Raw genomic sequence first — 15094 nt, forward strand, 5'->3', positions numbered from 1 at the left:
AACCAACCCTCTGAATGCCTGATACTTCTTGGCCATTCACAATAACCACTGATGTGTCCAAGTATGCAACTGGAGGCATTCTCCTTCAGGAAAACTCAAACGGCCAGTGGCAACCCTGCACCTTTATCTCCCAGTCATTTAACCCTGCTGAATGAAACTATGACATCTACAATAGAGAACTGTTGGGGGTTATTCACAGATTGAAGTCCTGGAGACACTATCTCCATGGATCACCATTCCTGGTCAAGGTGTTCACTGACCACAAAAACTTGACTTATTTCAAAGCACCACAAAACCTGAATCATTGCCAGGCATGCTGGCTACTTGATCTTGCAGACTTTGATCTGCAACTAGAACACATCCCAGGCAAAGACCTGGCTGCCCCTGACACACACTCTCGCTGACCAGATCACATTCCTGATGATGATGAAGACAACAAAGGAGTTACCCTCCTGCCACAAACACTGTTTGTTAATCTCATTGACATGAACCTCACCCAAAAGGTCACATCCTCCTCTATGAAAGACCATGTGGTCCAAATGGCACTTCATGCCATAGAAAATGATGACATGCCACTTCTGTTCAAATCCCATCTCTCTGATGTGAGTCAAAGTGTGGTTCAGTGGTGAAAACCAACCAAAACCAACACAAAAGACAAAAAGAGCAAGTGGTGGTGTGCCTATGCAGTACCTAGATGGTAGAACCTGTTCTTTGGGAGGGTTTTTGCAAGCTACAACACTCAAAGACAAGTGCTGAGGGTTGGGGGTGCTCCTGATGAAGAAGGAGCAGGAATGCAAGAGAATGTGATAGGGTAGACTGCTGTCAGCCTACAGAAGGATGGATGATGACTTAATTTGATGTCCTAAGCTGCACTGAGCTCAGGGAGGGCTTGGAGTGAAGTATATTGATGATAGACAAGGATAAGTGAAGTAGATGACAGTTAGACTCTTAATAAAGTCTCAACTATCAAAGCTGCTGAATGAATTACTGAGTGATGATAAAATGCGAGCAAGAGGGGCTCTCTGATATCTTCTTTTTTTGCTATCTAACTACAATGATTTATATACAGTACAGGGGTGTTGCCCTTGGAAAACAAGGTGCAAACACTTGGTAAGTGATTGGCAACCAATGAGTAAGGAATGTAAGCGATGGGTAATCGTCTTGGAAAGCATTGGTAAGCATTGGTAAGGATTAGCAAGCCAAAAAGCAAGGAATCAGTAAGCAAAGTCAAAAGATTGGTAAGTATTGGCAATAGGTGAGTCAAAGACAGTCAGAACGTCAAAGTATGAGTCAAGTGATGTCAGGAACTGGGAAAGCACACTGGAATCACATTAGGGGGAGGCTGTGCATGTCACATCTCAAAGAGATTGCTTCTAGGCCAAGGTGGGATGACAGAGGGGCAACACTGAGCTAATGCTGATACAGTACATCCAAAAGTGGACAGGGTGAGTCAGATGTCAACAGGGGTCAAGCTTTGGGGGTCTGTGGGGTGATGGGAGCATAGGGGATCACAACTTTCCCCCCCAAACCATCCTCTTAGTGAAGCAAATAAAAACTTCATGAATGAGGCTCTGTTGGAAGAGAGGATGAATGGGGAGTGTCTTCTGCTGTATCTTGCAACAAGGAGGCAAGATGTGCATCATACTCATCATGGATGTGATCAGGGAGAGTGGGGAACAGTAGATTATACTGTAGCTGTCACAATCTTGGAAGAATGATGGATGAGACTGGTATGAAGACATTGCAGGGAGCAGGGAGGAAGGATCCATATGCTTCTTGGACTGGAGAGACTGAAACAACCACATAAGACCTTTCCAAGCAAATGACAGACCTGAGGCAACCAAAGAACGTCCTCCTAGAGGTCATACTGACAAAAAGAACATGCTGTCCAAGTTGGATGGGCTGAGAGGGCACAGACAAGGGTGGGATGTACCAGGATGCTTCAGGACAGAAGCTGGTAGGAACTCCTGGTAGATATATGTAGCCATGGTCCCTAGCAAAGGGGACAAGTGAAATGATTGATGTAGAGGCAGCCATATCAGAAGAATTTAGCAAAATGAGCATCTTTTGGAGGGAGTGCTGTAGAAACATGTGGAGTGTGCAAATCCTTTCCAATTTTGGAAGGTAAGATCATGTGGCTGAGCACTACAAGCAAGTGTGGGAATGGTCTCTGTATCTGCAGAAACAGTGGAGATATGGATATGTTGAAAACTGGAATGCTGTACATGGGCACTTAAGAATTTTAGCCAGCACTTAACTCACTCCCTTTCTTTTTCTCTGGCACTGATGACTTGTTCTTGTGTGAGGGATGACTGCTGACATTCCTGGCTGTCCTTCTTCACATGAGGGCTATGGTCTTCATCTCCATTCATCAGCTGTATCCATGTCCACCTCACCAAACACCTTTGGTGTGTGACACCAATTGGAGATTTGATAACAGAGTGTTACTTTATAAGGATAGGGTTTACATCCTGGATGATCCATCCCTTCGTTGAACTTTGGTGTCCAATCACCATGATCATCCCTCTGCTGGACACCCTGGTGTCCTGAAACCTGACAGCTTGTCTTGTCCAAGTTCTGGTGGCCTGGACTTGCCTCTTTCATCTGGAGGTACATTGAAGGCTGTGCTACTTGCCAGCACAATAAGGTCAACACCCACCTGACAACACCACCCCTTATCCCTATCCCCTCAACCTTGACCCATCCCTTCCAACAGATCTCTTGTGATCTGGTCACAGATCTTCCCCTTTCTAAGGGATACAACTCTCTTTTGGTCATGGTAGACCATGGGCTTACAAAGGGGGTAATTTTAACACCCACCAAGAAAACTGCCACTGCTGCTGACATTGCAGCCCTCTTTTTCAAGAAAGTCTACTCCTGTTTTGGGTTGTATGACAGAATTATATCTGATAGAGGGCCCCAGTTTGCCTCTGCCTTTGCAAAAGAACTTGCCTCCCTTCTTGGGTACTCCCTTGCCCTGTCAACAGCATATCACCCTCAAACAGATGGAGAAACTGAACATGTTAACCAGGAGGTTGAGACTTATCTCCAGATCTTCTGTCAGAATGATCCAACCTCATGGGTAGATAACCTTCCCATGGTGGAATTCACACATAACCACTGTCCTCACTCCATCACCCATCAATCCCCATTCTACCTCATGTACAGATATGAACTGAAACCCCTTCCATCTCTTATCATGGAAACCTGTCTTCCTGCTGCCAAGTCCAGACTTGAAGAACTCCAAAAAACCAGAGAAGAAGCCCTAGTGGCCCATGATCTAGCCAGGAAAATGATGAAAGACTGCTCATCATGACCCTTCTCACTGTTCCAAAAAGGAGATAAAATTTGGCTCAAAGCATGGAATTTAAAATGTTCCTATGAAAACAGAAAGTTCATCCCAAAATGAGAAGGACCCTTTGCTATCTCCAAGGTCCTGTCCCTGGTTACCTATCACCTTGTGATCCCTGCACAATGGAAGATACATAATGTCTTCCATGCTTCTCTCTTATCACCCTATCATGAAAACAACATTCACAGACCGAACTTCCCAACCCCACCACCTGATCTGGTTAATGAAGAAGAAGAATATGAAGTTGAGGTGATAGTTGGCCATAAAAGGTCCAGCTGTGGACGTGCCTTTTTAATCAAATGGAAGGGTTATCTTTCATCTGAAAACTTGTGGCAAAAAGAAACACACCTTGAACATGCAGATGATACACTCTCTGCCTATAAGAGATGCTTTCCTAAAGATTTCCCCCCTCTGAAGCAGTCCACTCGATGACCCACTCACACCATCAAAAGAGTTTCCATTGAAATGCCTCCTCATTGTTATACCTACCCTTGTGAACCTTCTCATCACTACACCCCCTTTGCTCACCATCAGCAACAACCTGCTAGCAACCAAATGATCGCTTCTTACCAACTTTTCATTGCTGATCCCACCATCATTGGCACCATCTATCACAAGGTTGATGAAAACTCTCCTCTCGACCTTGTCTATCATGCCACCATCCAAGCCCTCTGGCTTGAGGAGTTGTCTAGATATGTTAATCGACAGAACCCCCTTCCATCCCCTGCCCATACCATTCTCAATGAAATCGCTTATGAGCATGTCCCTCTGCTCCTCCAGCTCTTCGATATCCTTGGTGGAGCCAACCTCATTTACAATGTCTGTCAGTATCCAACATTGATTGCTCCCCCTCCTCCTGGGTCTAGGAGACCTTTGACTGCAACCTCTCCTCCTGTTTCCTCTGTGTCATCCTCTCCTCCAGTGTCATCACCATTGTCCTCCCACTCCTCCTGTTCATCTCACTCTCTCAGAAGAGCTGATCAGCCTCATGCCTGTTGTCTATTGGGTGCTAACCCACAACCTTGTGAATCTCATGATTCCCTGTCTGAAGTCAACCCCAAGACTGCCTTTGGCATCTCCAGAGCTGAACTTGATTACACTTTGAATGTTGTTGAAACCCTTGCACAACTACCCCCATCCCCTATCTTAAATGTGATGGCTGAGGCTGATCATCCTCTCACCCCTTCTGATCCCTGATACCATCCAGCATGCTATGTCTGTCATCATCTCAGACATATCCATGTCAACTGTGGACTCTATGAGTGCCCCCTTTGTCACACAACTTGTCCTGGGCATACTCAAGCCCAGTGTCTGTCTCTGCACCCTCATCATGCATTACAAGAAAGAATTACCATCCTGGGTGTGGTAGATGATTGTACCCTCATCAGGAGTGAGGATGATGATTTGTATGATAATAACTTTGACTTCGATGACTCTGCCATCAGCAATATGACTGGAGAACCTTACAGAGAGTAGTTGAAGTTGGAGACTTCAACACTTAGAAGGGGGGTAATGTTATGTTTCACCCCTATTTTTCCTTTTCCTTGTTCATGTTTGTCTCGTTTTGATCTGATGGACCACTTTTCCTTTTCGAGCCATCTTCTCATTGATCTGACAGCTCTCTATTTCTGCTACTAGTGTTATGTGCTCATTACATGCTTAGAACATGTGTTGTCATTGTTCAACCAATGGCATAGTTACCTTGATACATGTGGATGCCTCATGGTCCATCCTTTGTACAGTATTTAGTCTGTTGGCTCAAGTCCTGGAAACCCAGACTTGAGCTGCTCAATCATATGCAGCATTCCCTCAGAACTTCACCCTCAGTGTCCCTAACCTGGACCACTCTTACCAGCATTGCCCAAATCCTCTGTTGTTTACAGAGGTTACTGCAGCTGTTGCTCAGTAGAAACCCATAGACTGCATTTGAGCTCTCCCTACATCTTGACTTCAGTTGGGCATAACACTTGCTCCCCTCCATGTTCCTTGCACCTTCCACAGTCTCCAGTAGCTCCTCAGCACTGACCAGTGTTAGTCGTGGAAAACACAAGATGGTGGACAGTGAGGCTCTGATGCTGGGTCAGTGTCCAAGCAGACACAGTCTCTCACCTGCTCAGTGAACAGGCAAAGATGCAGATGGAAGGCCAAGATGCATTGCAGCAAATGGTGCAAAGTCTCAGTGGCCTTGCTATGAGCCCTATGCCCTCTGTGCCAGTAAAGACAGCCACTGAAGAAAGTATGGAGATGGCAATGCTTATTATTAATGCCCTTGATATGCCTCAGCAGCATCACTTTGAGATACTTGATTACCTTGCCACTCCTGGCAATGCAAACCAAATTATTATCTTCAACAAACTCAAGGGGAACATGTGCATTGGGTGAATCCAATGGAAGTTGTTACAAGTTCACAAGTTGGGTAATGTCATTTGAGTAGTTTGTTGCAAAGTCTGTATACAATGTAGCATGCATCACCTTTTACTGCATTTTCTTTGGACAATATGATGCAATTTGAATGTGATACAATTGGATGTGACTGATGAAAATACATGAACAATACATGAATGCTACATAGTACTATCAGTTTGTGCAGGTGGAGGTATTCCATGGCAGCAATGCTCATCCAGATAATCTTCCCACATTGACTGAACAATCTCCTCATGATGCTGTTTTGCATGCTGCCTCTCTGCAGTACTTGGCACCTCACCTCCAAGTTCAGGAAGAAGACTGTCATAGTTGTCTTCCTGGAAATCAATGTCTTTGCTGAGGAGAAATATGTCAGGGTTGAATGTTACACCAAAGTTATGCAAGGCACAGAGTGCCATTGGAATTCTTGCTTGTATTTCAAGACTGAATTCTGGCATGAGCTGAAGTATACACCATTGACATTTCAGAACTCCAAATATCCATTTGACTATGTTCCAAAGAGCAGCATGGTGGAGGTTAAACAGTTCTTGAGGATTTGATGGTCTAGATGAGTGGAGGGGATGAGTCATCAGTGACTGAAAGCAAAGTAATGATATCAAGCCCTTACTTCAGTCTTGACTGATGCCACTCCTTCAAGTGGTAATGGATGCCCCAGTACAGTATGAGCAACACATTGCAGCTACCAAATCCAGCATCAGCCAGCAGATACTTGCCTAGAGGAATGTGCAGGTCATTCATATATGCATCACCCCAGAGAGTGGCATCAGCAACTGAGCCATCCCAGCCACAGAGTGCATACATAAAGCACAAGTCAAAGTTGCATATGAAGAGGCAGTTTTGAGATAGATACCCCTTGCAGTTCCACCAAGTCACCTGTTCTTCTAGGGGCACATATGCCTGGATATGTGTGCCATCAACAGCACCAATGCAGTCATGAAAAAAAATAAAGTGTGGATTGTGAGTGATAGTTTCAGATGGGGGGGTCATTGAATTGGGGAATTTGACTTGTGAGGAGTAGAAAGGATCAGATGAAAACTTGATGAGGACAAGTTTGAAGTATCTGAAAACTGTACAGCTCCATTATTTCAGATCAAGAATAATATGACTCACTTGGCTATGGTTTCCAGTTTATGTTGAAACCTTTCACCAACATGGCAAGAGGAAAGTCCAGTGATGCAGAAGTAGAGAAAGATAGTGAGTTGTTCTTCAATGGAGATACCACAGTGGCTTCTAGAAAAACTGCAGTCACATAGAATGGATACAAGGGCTTCAAACTGCTCTTTTTGAATGTTGAGGTTGTTCTTGATGTGCTGCAGATGGCCATCTAGCAGTTTGTAAACCCAGGCTTTACTGATGAGGATGGAGGTGTGATAAGGGATTGTTGTAGAAGCAGAAAAAAATAAAAGCTGGTAGTAGTAGCAGGCATGGGCAATAAGAGATGAAAGTAGGGCCAGAAGATGACATCAGCACACAACCTCATGTTGAGCATTGGCATTGGTACATCAGTAAATCACTTTTGCTGGCCAGAGCTGTCCAGAGCTGTCCAGCACTGGACAGATTCCCTAGGACTACCAGCTCACAAAGTGGTCTACTGATGTATCCATAAGGACAGCATTGTGTGGTTAGCACATAGATCAATATGGTCACATAAACATATGTCACATGACACCATGAGAGAAATTTTCCATATCTTTTTTTTTTTTCTCAAAATTTTTCAACTGGCATTCTGAACAGGGCCTAAATGGGTCTGAAACATGACCTACTGATGCAATTGAGCTGGAAGGACATGATCAAGGATGGGCACTGCTTACGAATGAGGAATGAGAACAGGACACAGCCTGGCAAGCTGCCAACAGTGCCTGGCAGCAGTGCAACAGCTTTGCCTCCCATCTCATTATATGTGGACCACCCAACTCAATCCTCTGCAGCATAATGCATTTAGAGTCCACACACAAAATGTTCACTTGCCTTGAATCTTGTTATGGTTCAATCCTGAGGCCTGCAAGCTGGAGGGCAGTTGAAGGTACTATGCAAAGTGATGACTCACACAAACCTTCACTTGCACTAGAGAAAACTAGTGAAACTGCACAAAATATCCTCCCTGACATATCAGCCACACCCTTGATGACAAAAAGGACAGCATGGAGCTGTCACTCAAGTCTGTAGAAGTCATGCCTAGTCAGCACAGACAAGTCAAAGCATTGAGCATTGATGTACCTACAACAGAGGTTGAACATGCCCTAAATGGGCACTTGGAGGTGGAGGTGGAGGTAGTGCCATGTGAAGCAGGCAGTGGTCAGATGGATGAACCTGAAGACACAAACCTGGAAATGTCAAACAGCCATACAGACAAGACCAGCACTATAGGCATGCATGGTCAACTCATTGACATGACAAGGGATCTACATCTACTTGAACCTGGTAGTGAGACTTTCAATCTCACAATTAATTCTACAAATCTTGAGGACAGTTGCATCATCGAAACTACACTACAAATGCCTGTCAGAAATGATCAACACATCCAAACATGCAGTGGTCTGATCGCCAATGTACCTGACCCTCCATACACCCATGTTGCATGCCCAAATTCATCCACTTGACTTCCTGGCCAAGTATTTGGTACTACAAACACTGAAGAGAAGTTAGCATGAGTGCAAATGTTCAACAATGGAGAAATCACCTTACTGTGTCCTCACAAAGGCCAAACAACCATTTTGGACCAGGCAGTGCTCACTAGCAAGCCAAAATGCCTCGAAGAACTTCAAGAGGCCAAGTGGCCCCAACCCAAACAGGATTGCATGCAAGTGATGCAACAAGAGACCTATGAAGGTCAGCACACATGGAAAGTCTCAATTGATGAGACTGGGGGTGTAGGCGAAGATGGTGAGGGTACCTCCCACTAGGAGGATGGTCAAGATGGTGGGAGAGCATCAATGAAGCTGAAGATAAGAGCAATCAGCACTTGAATGGCCAAGATACAAGGTGACTCACCAAATGCCAAATTTCAGCCAAAGGAAAACAATGATGAGCACTACAGCAGTGCAAAGGATGGCACAACAAGCAGCCATGCTATCTGCTCATATAGAGCAGAGAAGGGGTTGCTAGCTGACAGGAGAAGTCAGTAGATTCAAAAACAAGAGCCAAAATGGCCAAACAGCTCACCTGTGCCACCCAAGCCACCTCTGGGCCTTATCAGCCAAGTCCCTTGACTCTGCAGGACTCAATATTGATGCAGGAAGATCAAGTGTCACCTGCAAATTGTCAGAAAGGCTCACATAAGCTGAAGCATGCACTACACTGCCAACAGTGCCTTTGAGGCATCTTGAAGCACTTCACAAATGCCCTTGCAACCTTTCAGAACCCTTCTGGATGTTGCTAATGCCTACCTATGGCAGGGGGTGCATTCTATATTGACATGTGCTGTCAATGACCCACATGAATGTTGTATGCACTCGCAGTCACACCACACAACAATGTGGCAAAGGCATGATGCATGCACAAGTCTCATATTACCAAAACGGGAATGATGCGGCAGCACAGCCACAATGTGTGCACTCATGACTATGCACACCAGACTCAAACAGAAATTATACTTGTTTACTCATATCATTTGGTATACATTTCTTTTTGAGTTCTTTTCTATTTTCTGCACATCTGCCTAGTCCCACAGTGACATTTAAGGGGGTGTGTTGGAACATAAAGTGCCCCTGTGGTACTTGACCACTGTGCAATGTTTTGGCTGCTTACATAAGCTGAAATAGTGTACATACTTGTAGTATTTCTTACTAGTATTCCCTCAGTAGTTTGTTCACTACTGAGGGTAAGTCCATTCATATTACAAGTATTCTACCATGCTGACATCCTGTAGTAGCCTACAGGTATATCTAATATATCAGTAGTTTGTTCACTACTGAGGTAGCCTACAGATATTCCTACATTCCAGAAGGACATTCTTTGGTCACCTCAGGTCTGTCACTCAGTTAGAAAGGTCATATGTGGTTGTTTTGGTCTCCCCAGTTGATGAAGCATATGGATTGCTCCTCCCTGCACCCTGCACCATCTTTATTCCAATCTTGTCTGTCATTCTTCCCACATTGTGACAGCTGCAGCATAATCTACTGTTCTCCAGCCTCCCTGATCACATTCATGATGAGTATGACATGCATCTTGCCTTCTTACTGCAAGATCCAGCAGAAGACATCCCCCCTTCTCCTCCTCCTCCATCAGAGCCCTGTTCATGAAGCTTTTGTTATCTTTGCTGAGAGGATGAAAGGGTGGGAGATGTGATCACTTATGCTCCCATTGCCCCACTGACCCCCAACACCCTAGCCCCTTTGATGCCTGACTCATGCCCTTCAATTCTGGAATTAATACTTCCCTATCTGGAAACACCATCCATCTGTCATGCCATTTTTGGATCTACACAAAGGGGCCTATCTGCCTCCATCCTTTATCTGAAGCTTTCTCCACTCTTAGTCAGCAGTCTTGCTTAGTCATCCCTCCACTCCTGCATAACTTGTCATCAACTTGCACCAGGAGCACATTTTATTGAAGTCCATTACTCCAGAGTACTTTCAGCTGAACACCTTTGCTTTGTTCAGCATCCCCCATCCAGTCATCACTCACTTGTCTACACCTGTGTAACTCATCATCAACTTGCACTAGGAGCACATCCACTTGAAGTCCCCCCCCCATATTAGATTTTTCTGCACTCCAGGTTCTGCAGAGGCAAACCACCACTCCCACATTATTTGTCTTTGGTGTTGGATTTGTTTGGTTTTCACCAGCTTTCCACACTTTGACTCACACTGCATGCCCAGACAATGTGTGATAGGAGACATGATAGCATGATGTGCTAGCAGTAGCATCATGAGTGGTGTGTGTTAGTGGTAGCAGCATCGACAGCATGAGTGTGGCATGTTAGTGGTAAGCAGTATGCTTACACCCTCCCAACCCATAAAAAAGAGCAAAAAGGGGGGGGGGGCTCATGTGTAAGTCCAGTATTCGTTGTCAACCTCCTCTTCTCACCAACTCCTTCCTTGCCCACTCATCCTCATCTGATCTACCACCCTATGGTGGGTTCTCCTGCTCCCAAACATCCAAGGCTTCACAGTCCTCCAGATCCTTCTTCATCAGCCACTCATCATCCTCTGGCCCATACCCTAACCACTGCACCAAGTATTTCTTCATCCTCCCCACCCACTTCTCATCTAATATCCACTCAATCAAGTTCTCCAACTGTCCATTCACCATGACCACAGGGCCTGGGTGAGGCAGTTTGTGTGAGGGGAAAAGTGCAGTGTTGTTGGGCAGTGTTGTTGGGCATGAATGCTTGCAAGTGACTGACATGGAATGTGGTGCACATGTTGGCTGCATGGGGCACATCCAAGATGTATGTAGACATTTCAGGTGAAGCCAACAAGATGGTATATGGGCCATCATACCATGGCATAAACTTCACTATGCAATTGGTACCATTAGTAATGTACTTGTGTCTATGATGTTTAGTAGATAACCAAACCTTGTCCCTGACCAAGAACCTCAGGTCAGGGACACAGTGGTGATTAGCTGCATGAGCTTGAGCTGCTCTAGCAGCAAGAAGATTGTTGCATGCCTCAAGGACATCCATCTCCAGGCAGGCCAAAAAGGCAGTCACATCAGAGTGATCCATCAGAGCATCAGCACCCAAGGTGGAGATGGGAGGCAAGAGCCAGGGGGAACAGCCAAGATGAAGCTGGAAGTGCAAGAAGCCTGTACTGTTATTAATGGTATCCACAATGTGAAAACATACTCAGGGCAGGGCCTTCACCCAGTCTTTCTGATTGTGCTCAATGTGGAAGCCAATGCATTGATCAATGGTCTTGTTGGTGCATTTGCTAGCCCCATCTGTCTGTGGATGATACAATGATGACATCTTCAGTTTAATACCTGTCAGTTTGTGAAGGGACCTCTAGAAGCAGGATACAAAAAGCTTATCATGGTCTGACACAACCTCCAAAGGAAGGCTGTTCTGGCAATACCAATGGTCAAAGAAGAGTGTTGCAAACTCAGAGGCTGAGATGGAACTACTGCAAGGGACCAGCCACATGTCAGCCCTGTGTCAAGTACAGTTTTACCCTCAGGTGACCAGGCTTCAAGCCCAGTGAAAACTCAACATGTCTGGGTGTGGCCAGACATGACCAAATATGAGTTGGAGCAGACATTGGAATTAGTTGTTCTGAAAGAAAACTGGATGATTCTTATATTTGCAAAATGTTGGGGCAGTACTTGGCATGACCATATGTTAGAATTTTACCACCAAAATAAATTGTCACATTCCAACATATTCTTCAGTGCACACTGCATGCTCATGAAATCTACTCAAATCTCACTAGATATGGTTATTACTGGCTTTGCAGTTTATATGAAATATTGCCATACATGCACCAATATCATTTGCATTGCTACAATAACTAGTACACATTACCCCCTACCAGCTGTCCATGGAGACGACTATGGGAGAGCAGGGAATGACAAGAGCAAGTCTAACATGGGTAAATGAATGCAGAATAAATTAATGAAAATGCCTTGAAAGCAAGACACATGCAGGGGAATCATTGTGACACAAATGCAAGTGCAGAGACATGAAAGTGAGACAGGTGGGTGTGAGAGGTGTGTGAGTGCAGAGACATGAAAGTGAACTGAATGCAAGTGATGTGGTGTGTGAGTCCAAAGTGATATAGTGATAGCTTGAGTGCTTGAATGTGAGATGAATATGAGTTGTCCTCAGTAGATGGTGCCATTGCATATAGTCTTTGGGTCCCAGCCACCACTTTTAACCTATACTCTGTTAGTGCAAAATCATCACAACTAACAGCTACTTTACCAAACTTGCAGCCTCATCAACATAGGACTAGAGTATGACCTCTGTTAGTGGTGAGGGAAGTTGGAAGAGGTAGATGATACCTTGACTTTGTCAGCAGAAAGCAAACTGTAGTATTTCTGGAAGTCCTCCATGGTTCTGTTCAGTTGAATTCTCTTGAGCCATCAAAGTGTGCAGAGGTTTCTGATAATCCAATATGTCAGACCAAAAAATAGTAATGATTTAAACATACCATCCGTTCTTGGTTGGACTAGGTCACATCCTCCTGGGCACCTTCACATTGCCCTTGGCAGACTTGGTGGTCATCAATGGAATTGCCAATCCTTCATTCTCTATCTTGCTGCCATTCAGGTCACTTGGGAGCTTGGGTAGGGACTCCTGAGCCTTGTTGGCAGCAATCGCCAAGCACACTCTAAGAAACATCATCAGAAAAGGTTCCTATTCATGTGTATACTCACAGTGGGTTAACTGATATCTTGGTAGGAATGACAGTGACTGGCTCTGGCTCCAGTTGGGGCATGCATGGCACAATCTCCTTCTCTTTTGTGCATGTCATTTCCTCTGCAACAGAAGGGAGATGGGACATGTTGCTAAGAGGCAGAGACAGTAATGCCATCAAGGCTGTGCCCTCTGCAATAGATGGAAGATGAGATGTGTCGTTGACAGGTGGAGACAGTAACACCATTGAGGCTGCACCCTCTGTGATAGACAGAAGATGGGTCATCTTGCTGACAGGTGGAGATGGTAACGCCATCAAGGCTGCGCCCTCTGTGATAGATGGAAGATGGGTCATCTTGCTGACAGGCAGAGATGATGACAACATTGGAGAGAGGTTTGACACTGCCAAACCGGTGTCATCAATTTTGTGGTCCTCTTAAAAACTGGCTTTCACCATGGTTCATTGAGATTGTATGGAATACACTCACCTTTCATTCTTTTATCTGGTGTTTCTGACTTGACATTAGCTTCAAGGAGTTTCTGTTTCTTGTCCTTCTTGTCCATCTCCATGTCCTTGTCATCATCTTCACAGTCCTGAGATTTTTTCATCTTCCAATTCCCCTCACTGTCCAAATGGGTCTTCTGCCATGCTGGGTATGAGTTGCTTGCTAAGTAGTCCAGCTTCCAACTGTTCTTCACAAATCTGAAAAGTGGGAATGCACTCTCCATGAGGTTATGAGTTAATTGCCTACCACTCGCACACAACTGACCCCAAGATTTTGGAGCCAGTTTGCAGTTAGCTAATTCTGCCCACCCCCCTCAAAGTGTCTTTTGGATGGCCTTTGCTGTGCTGTTGGATGGTGGATCACCATCGTCTTCCTCAAGGAATCCAAGTGTCCCACATGTGCTAAGTCGTCCCTCAGATGACTCAAGGAAGGTGTTCCAATCACTTTGATCCCAGAAATGGATTTTCAGATGAGTTTCAGGTGTTGGGCATGTAAAATCACTTGGAGATGACTGTGGGACCATCATCATATCAAACTGCACCAGGTCTGTTTCACATAAGCCAACTGCACCTGCTAGGTGCTGAAATGTGCCCCTGCATCTGTCAATCCAAAGTTAGTAGATGTGTCAGTTAGATGTTACTGTAGAGTATTATTTTTGACAGTCAACTTGAAAACTTGTGACTCGAGTACTTTATTGCACTCTTGTAGTACTGCAATCTGCTTCAAGCTGGGATGATTATATGCACCCTAAAACAAAGTGATCAGTCAAACTGACTTGAGAAATGTGTAACTTACACTATGAAATGGGAACAGTGTGGACATGGTTGCCTCACCTGCCATCAGCAAAATGCTGAAGTCATTTAATGACTGTGAGAAACTATAGTGATCCGGCTGTATCATTGGGGTGTCCACTTGACCAAAGTCATTTAGAAGCATTGTTTGAGTTCCCATCATTCCCATTGTGTGCAGAGTTGTGCTTGAATGCATCAGGCAATGTGATGGGAAGACAAGCAGATGGTAGACTGCAGAAGATGTGGATGTGGATGCATGACACCAATATAGTCACACACCCAGGTTTAGTGTCCCTTAATCTTCACCATGTCATCTGAGTCCCTGACACATGTCCTTGATGCAGTGCAGGACATTATATACCTTGAGGTCAACAGATTCATGTCTGATTGGAACACCCATTGTTTTACAATTGACATCGCAACACCTGGCCCCAAAAAAATTGTCTTTCATTTGAAGAATCTTACCACTGCACCTGCAAAAGACAAGTAAGTCTTAGTTTCAGTTTTAATTAAGCAGGGGTTACTAAGATATTTTTACAGTCAGCTGGCTGACACAGACTTGGCACCAGAAGAGATTGCATTAAACAAAGTCAAGGAGGCTAGTCTGGAACTCAATGTTGTGCAGAGAATCTTTATGCAAGCATATGAGGGATCTATCAGACTCCAAGAGGCATATCTCTGAGTCTGTGAAGCAGACAGTAGACTCGATGAGGCCTGCAAC

At 44.8% G+C, this 15094-nt stretch overlaps 1 protein-coding gene across 1 annotated transcript; it reads left to right on the plus strand.

The window, feature by feature from the left end:
• Positions 1 to 7917: 7917 nt before the first annotated feature.
• On the plus strand, positions 7918 to 8679 carry F5J12DRAFT_780540 (uncharacterized protein; the record flags this gene model as incomplete). The annotated part of the gene is made up of 2 exons (XM_051742486.1): positions 7918 to 8325; positions 8500 to 8679. The coding sequence occupies 2 exons, from the start codon at positions 7918 to 7920 to the stop codon at positions 8677 to 8679; spliced, it is 588 nt and encodes a 195-aa protein (XP_051603027.1).
• Between the last annotated feature and the right edge of the window lie 6415 nt (positions 8680 to 15094).

This window comes from Pisolithus orientalis, assembly GCF_024613125.1.
Source record: "Pisolithus orientalis strain OTSU chromosome Unknown F5J12scaffold_5, whole genome shotgun sequence".
NCBI classification, from domain to species: Eukaryota; Fungi; Basidiomycota; class Agaricomycetes; order Boletales; family Pisolithaceae; genus Pisolithus; species Pisolithus orientalis.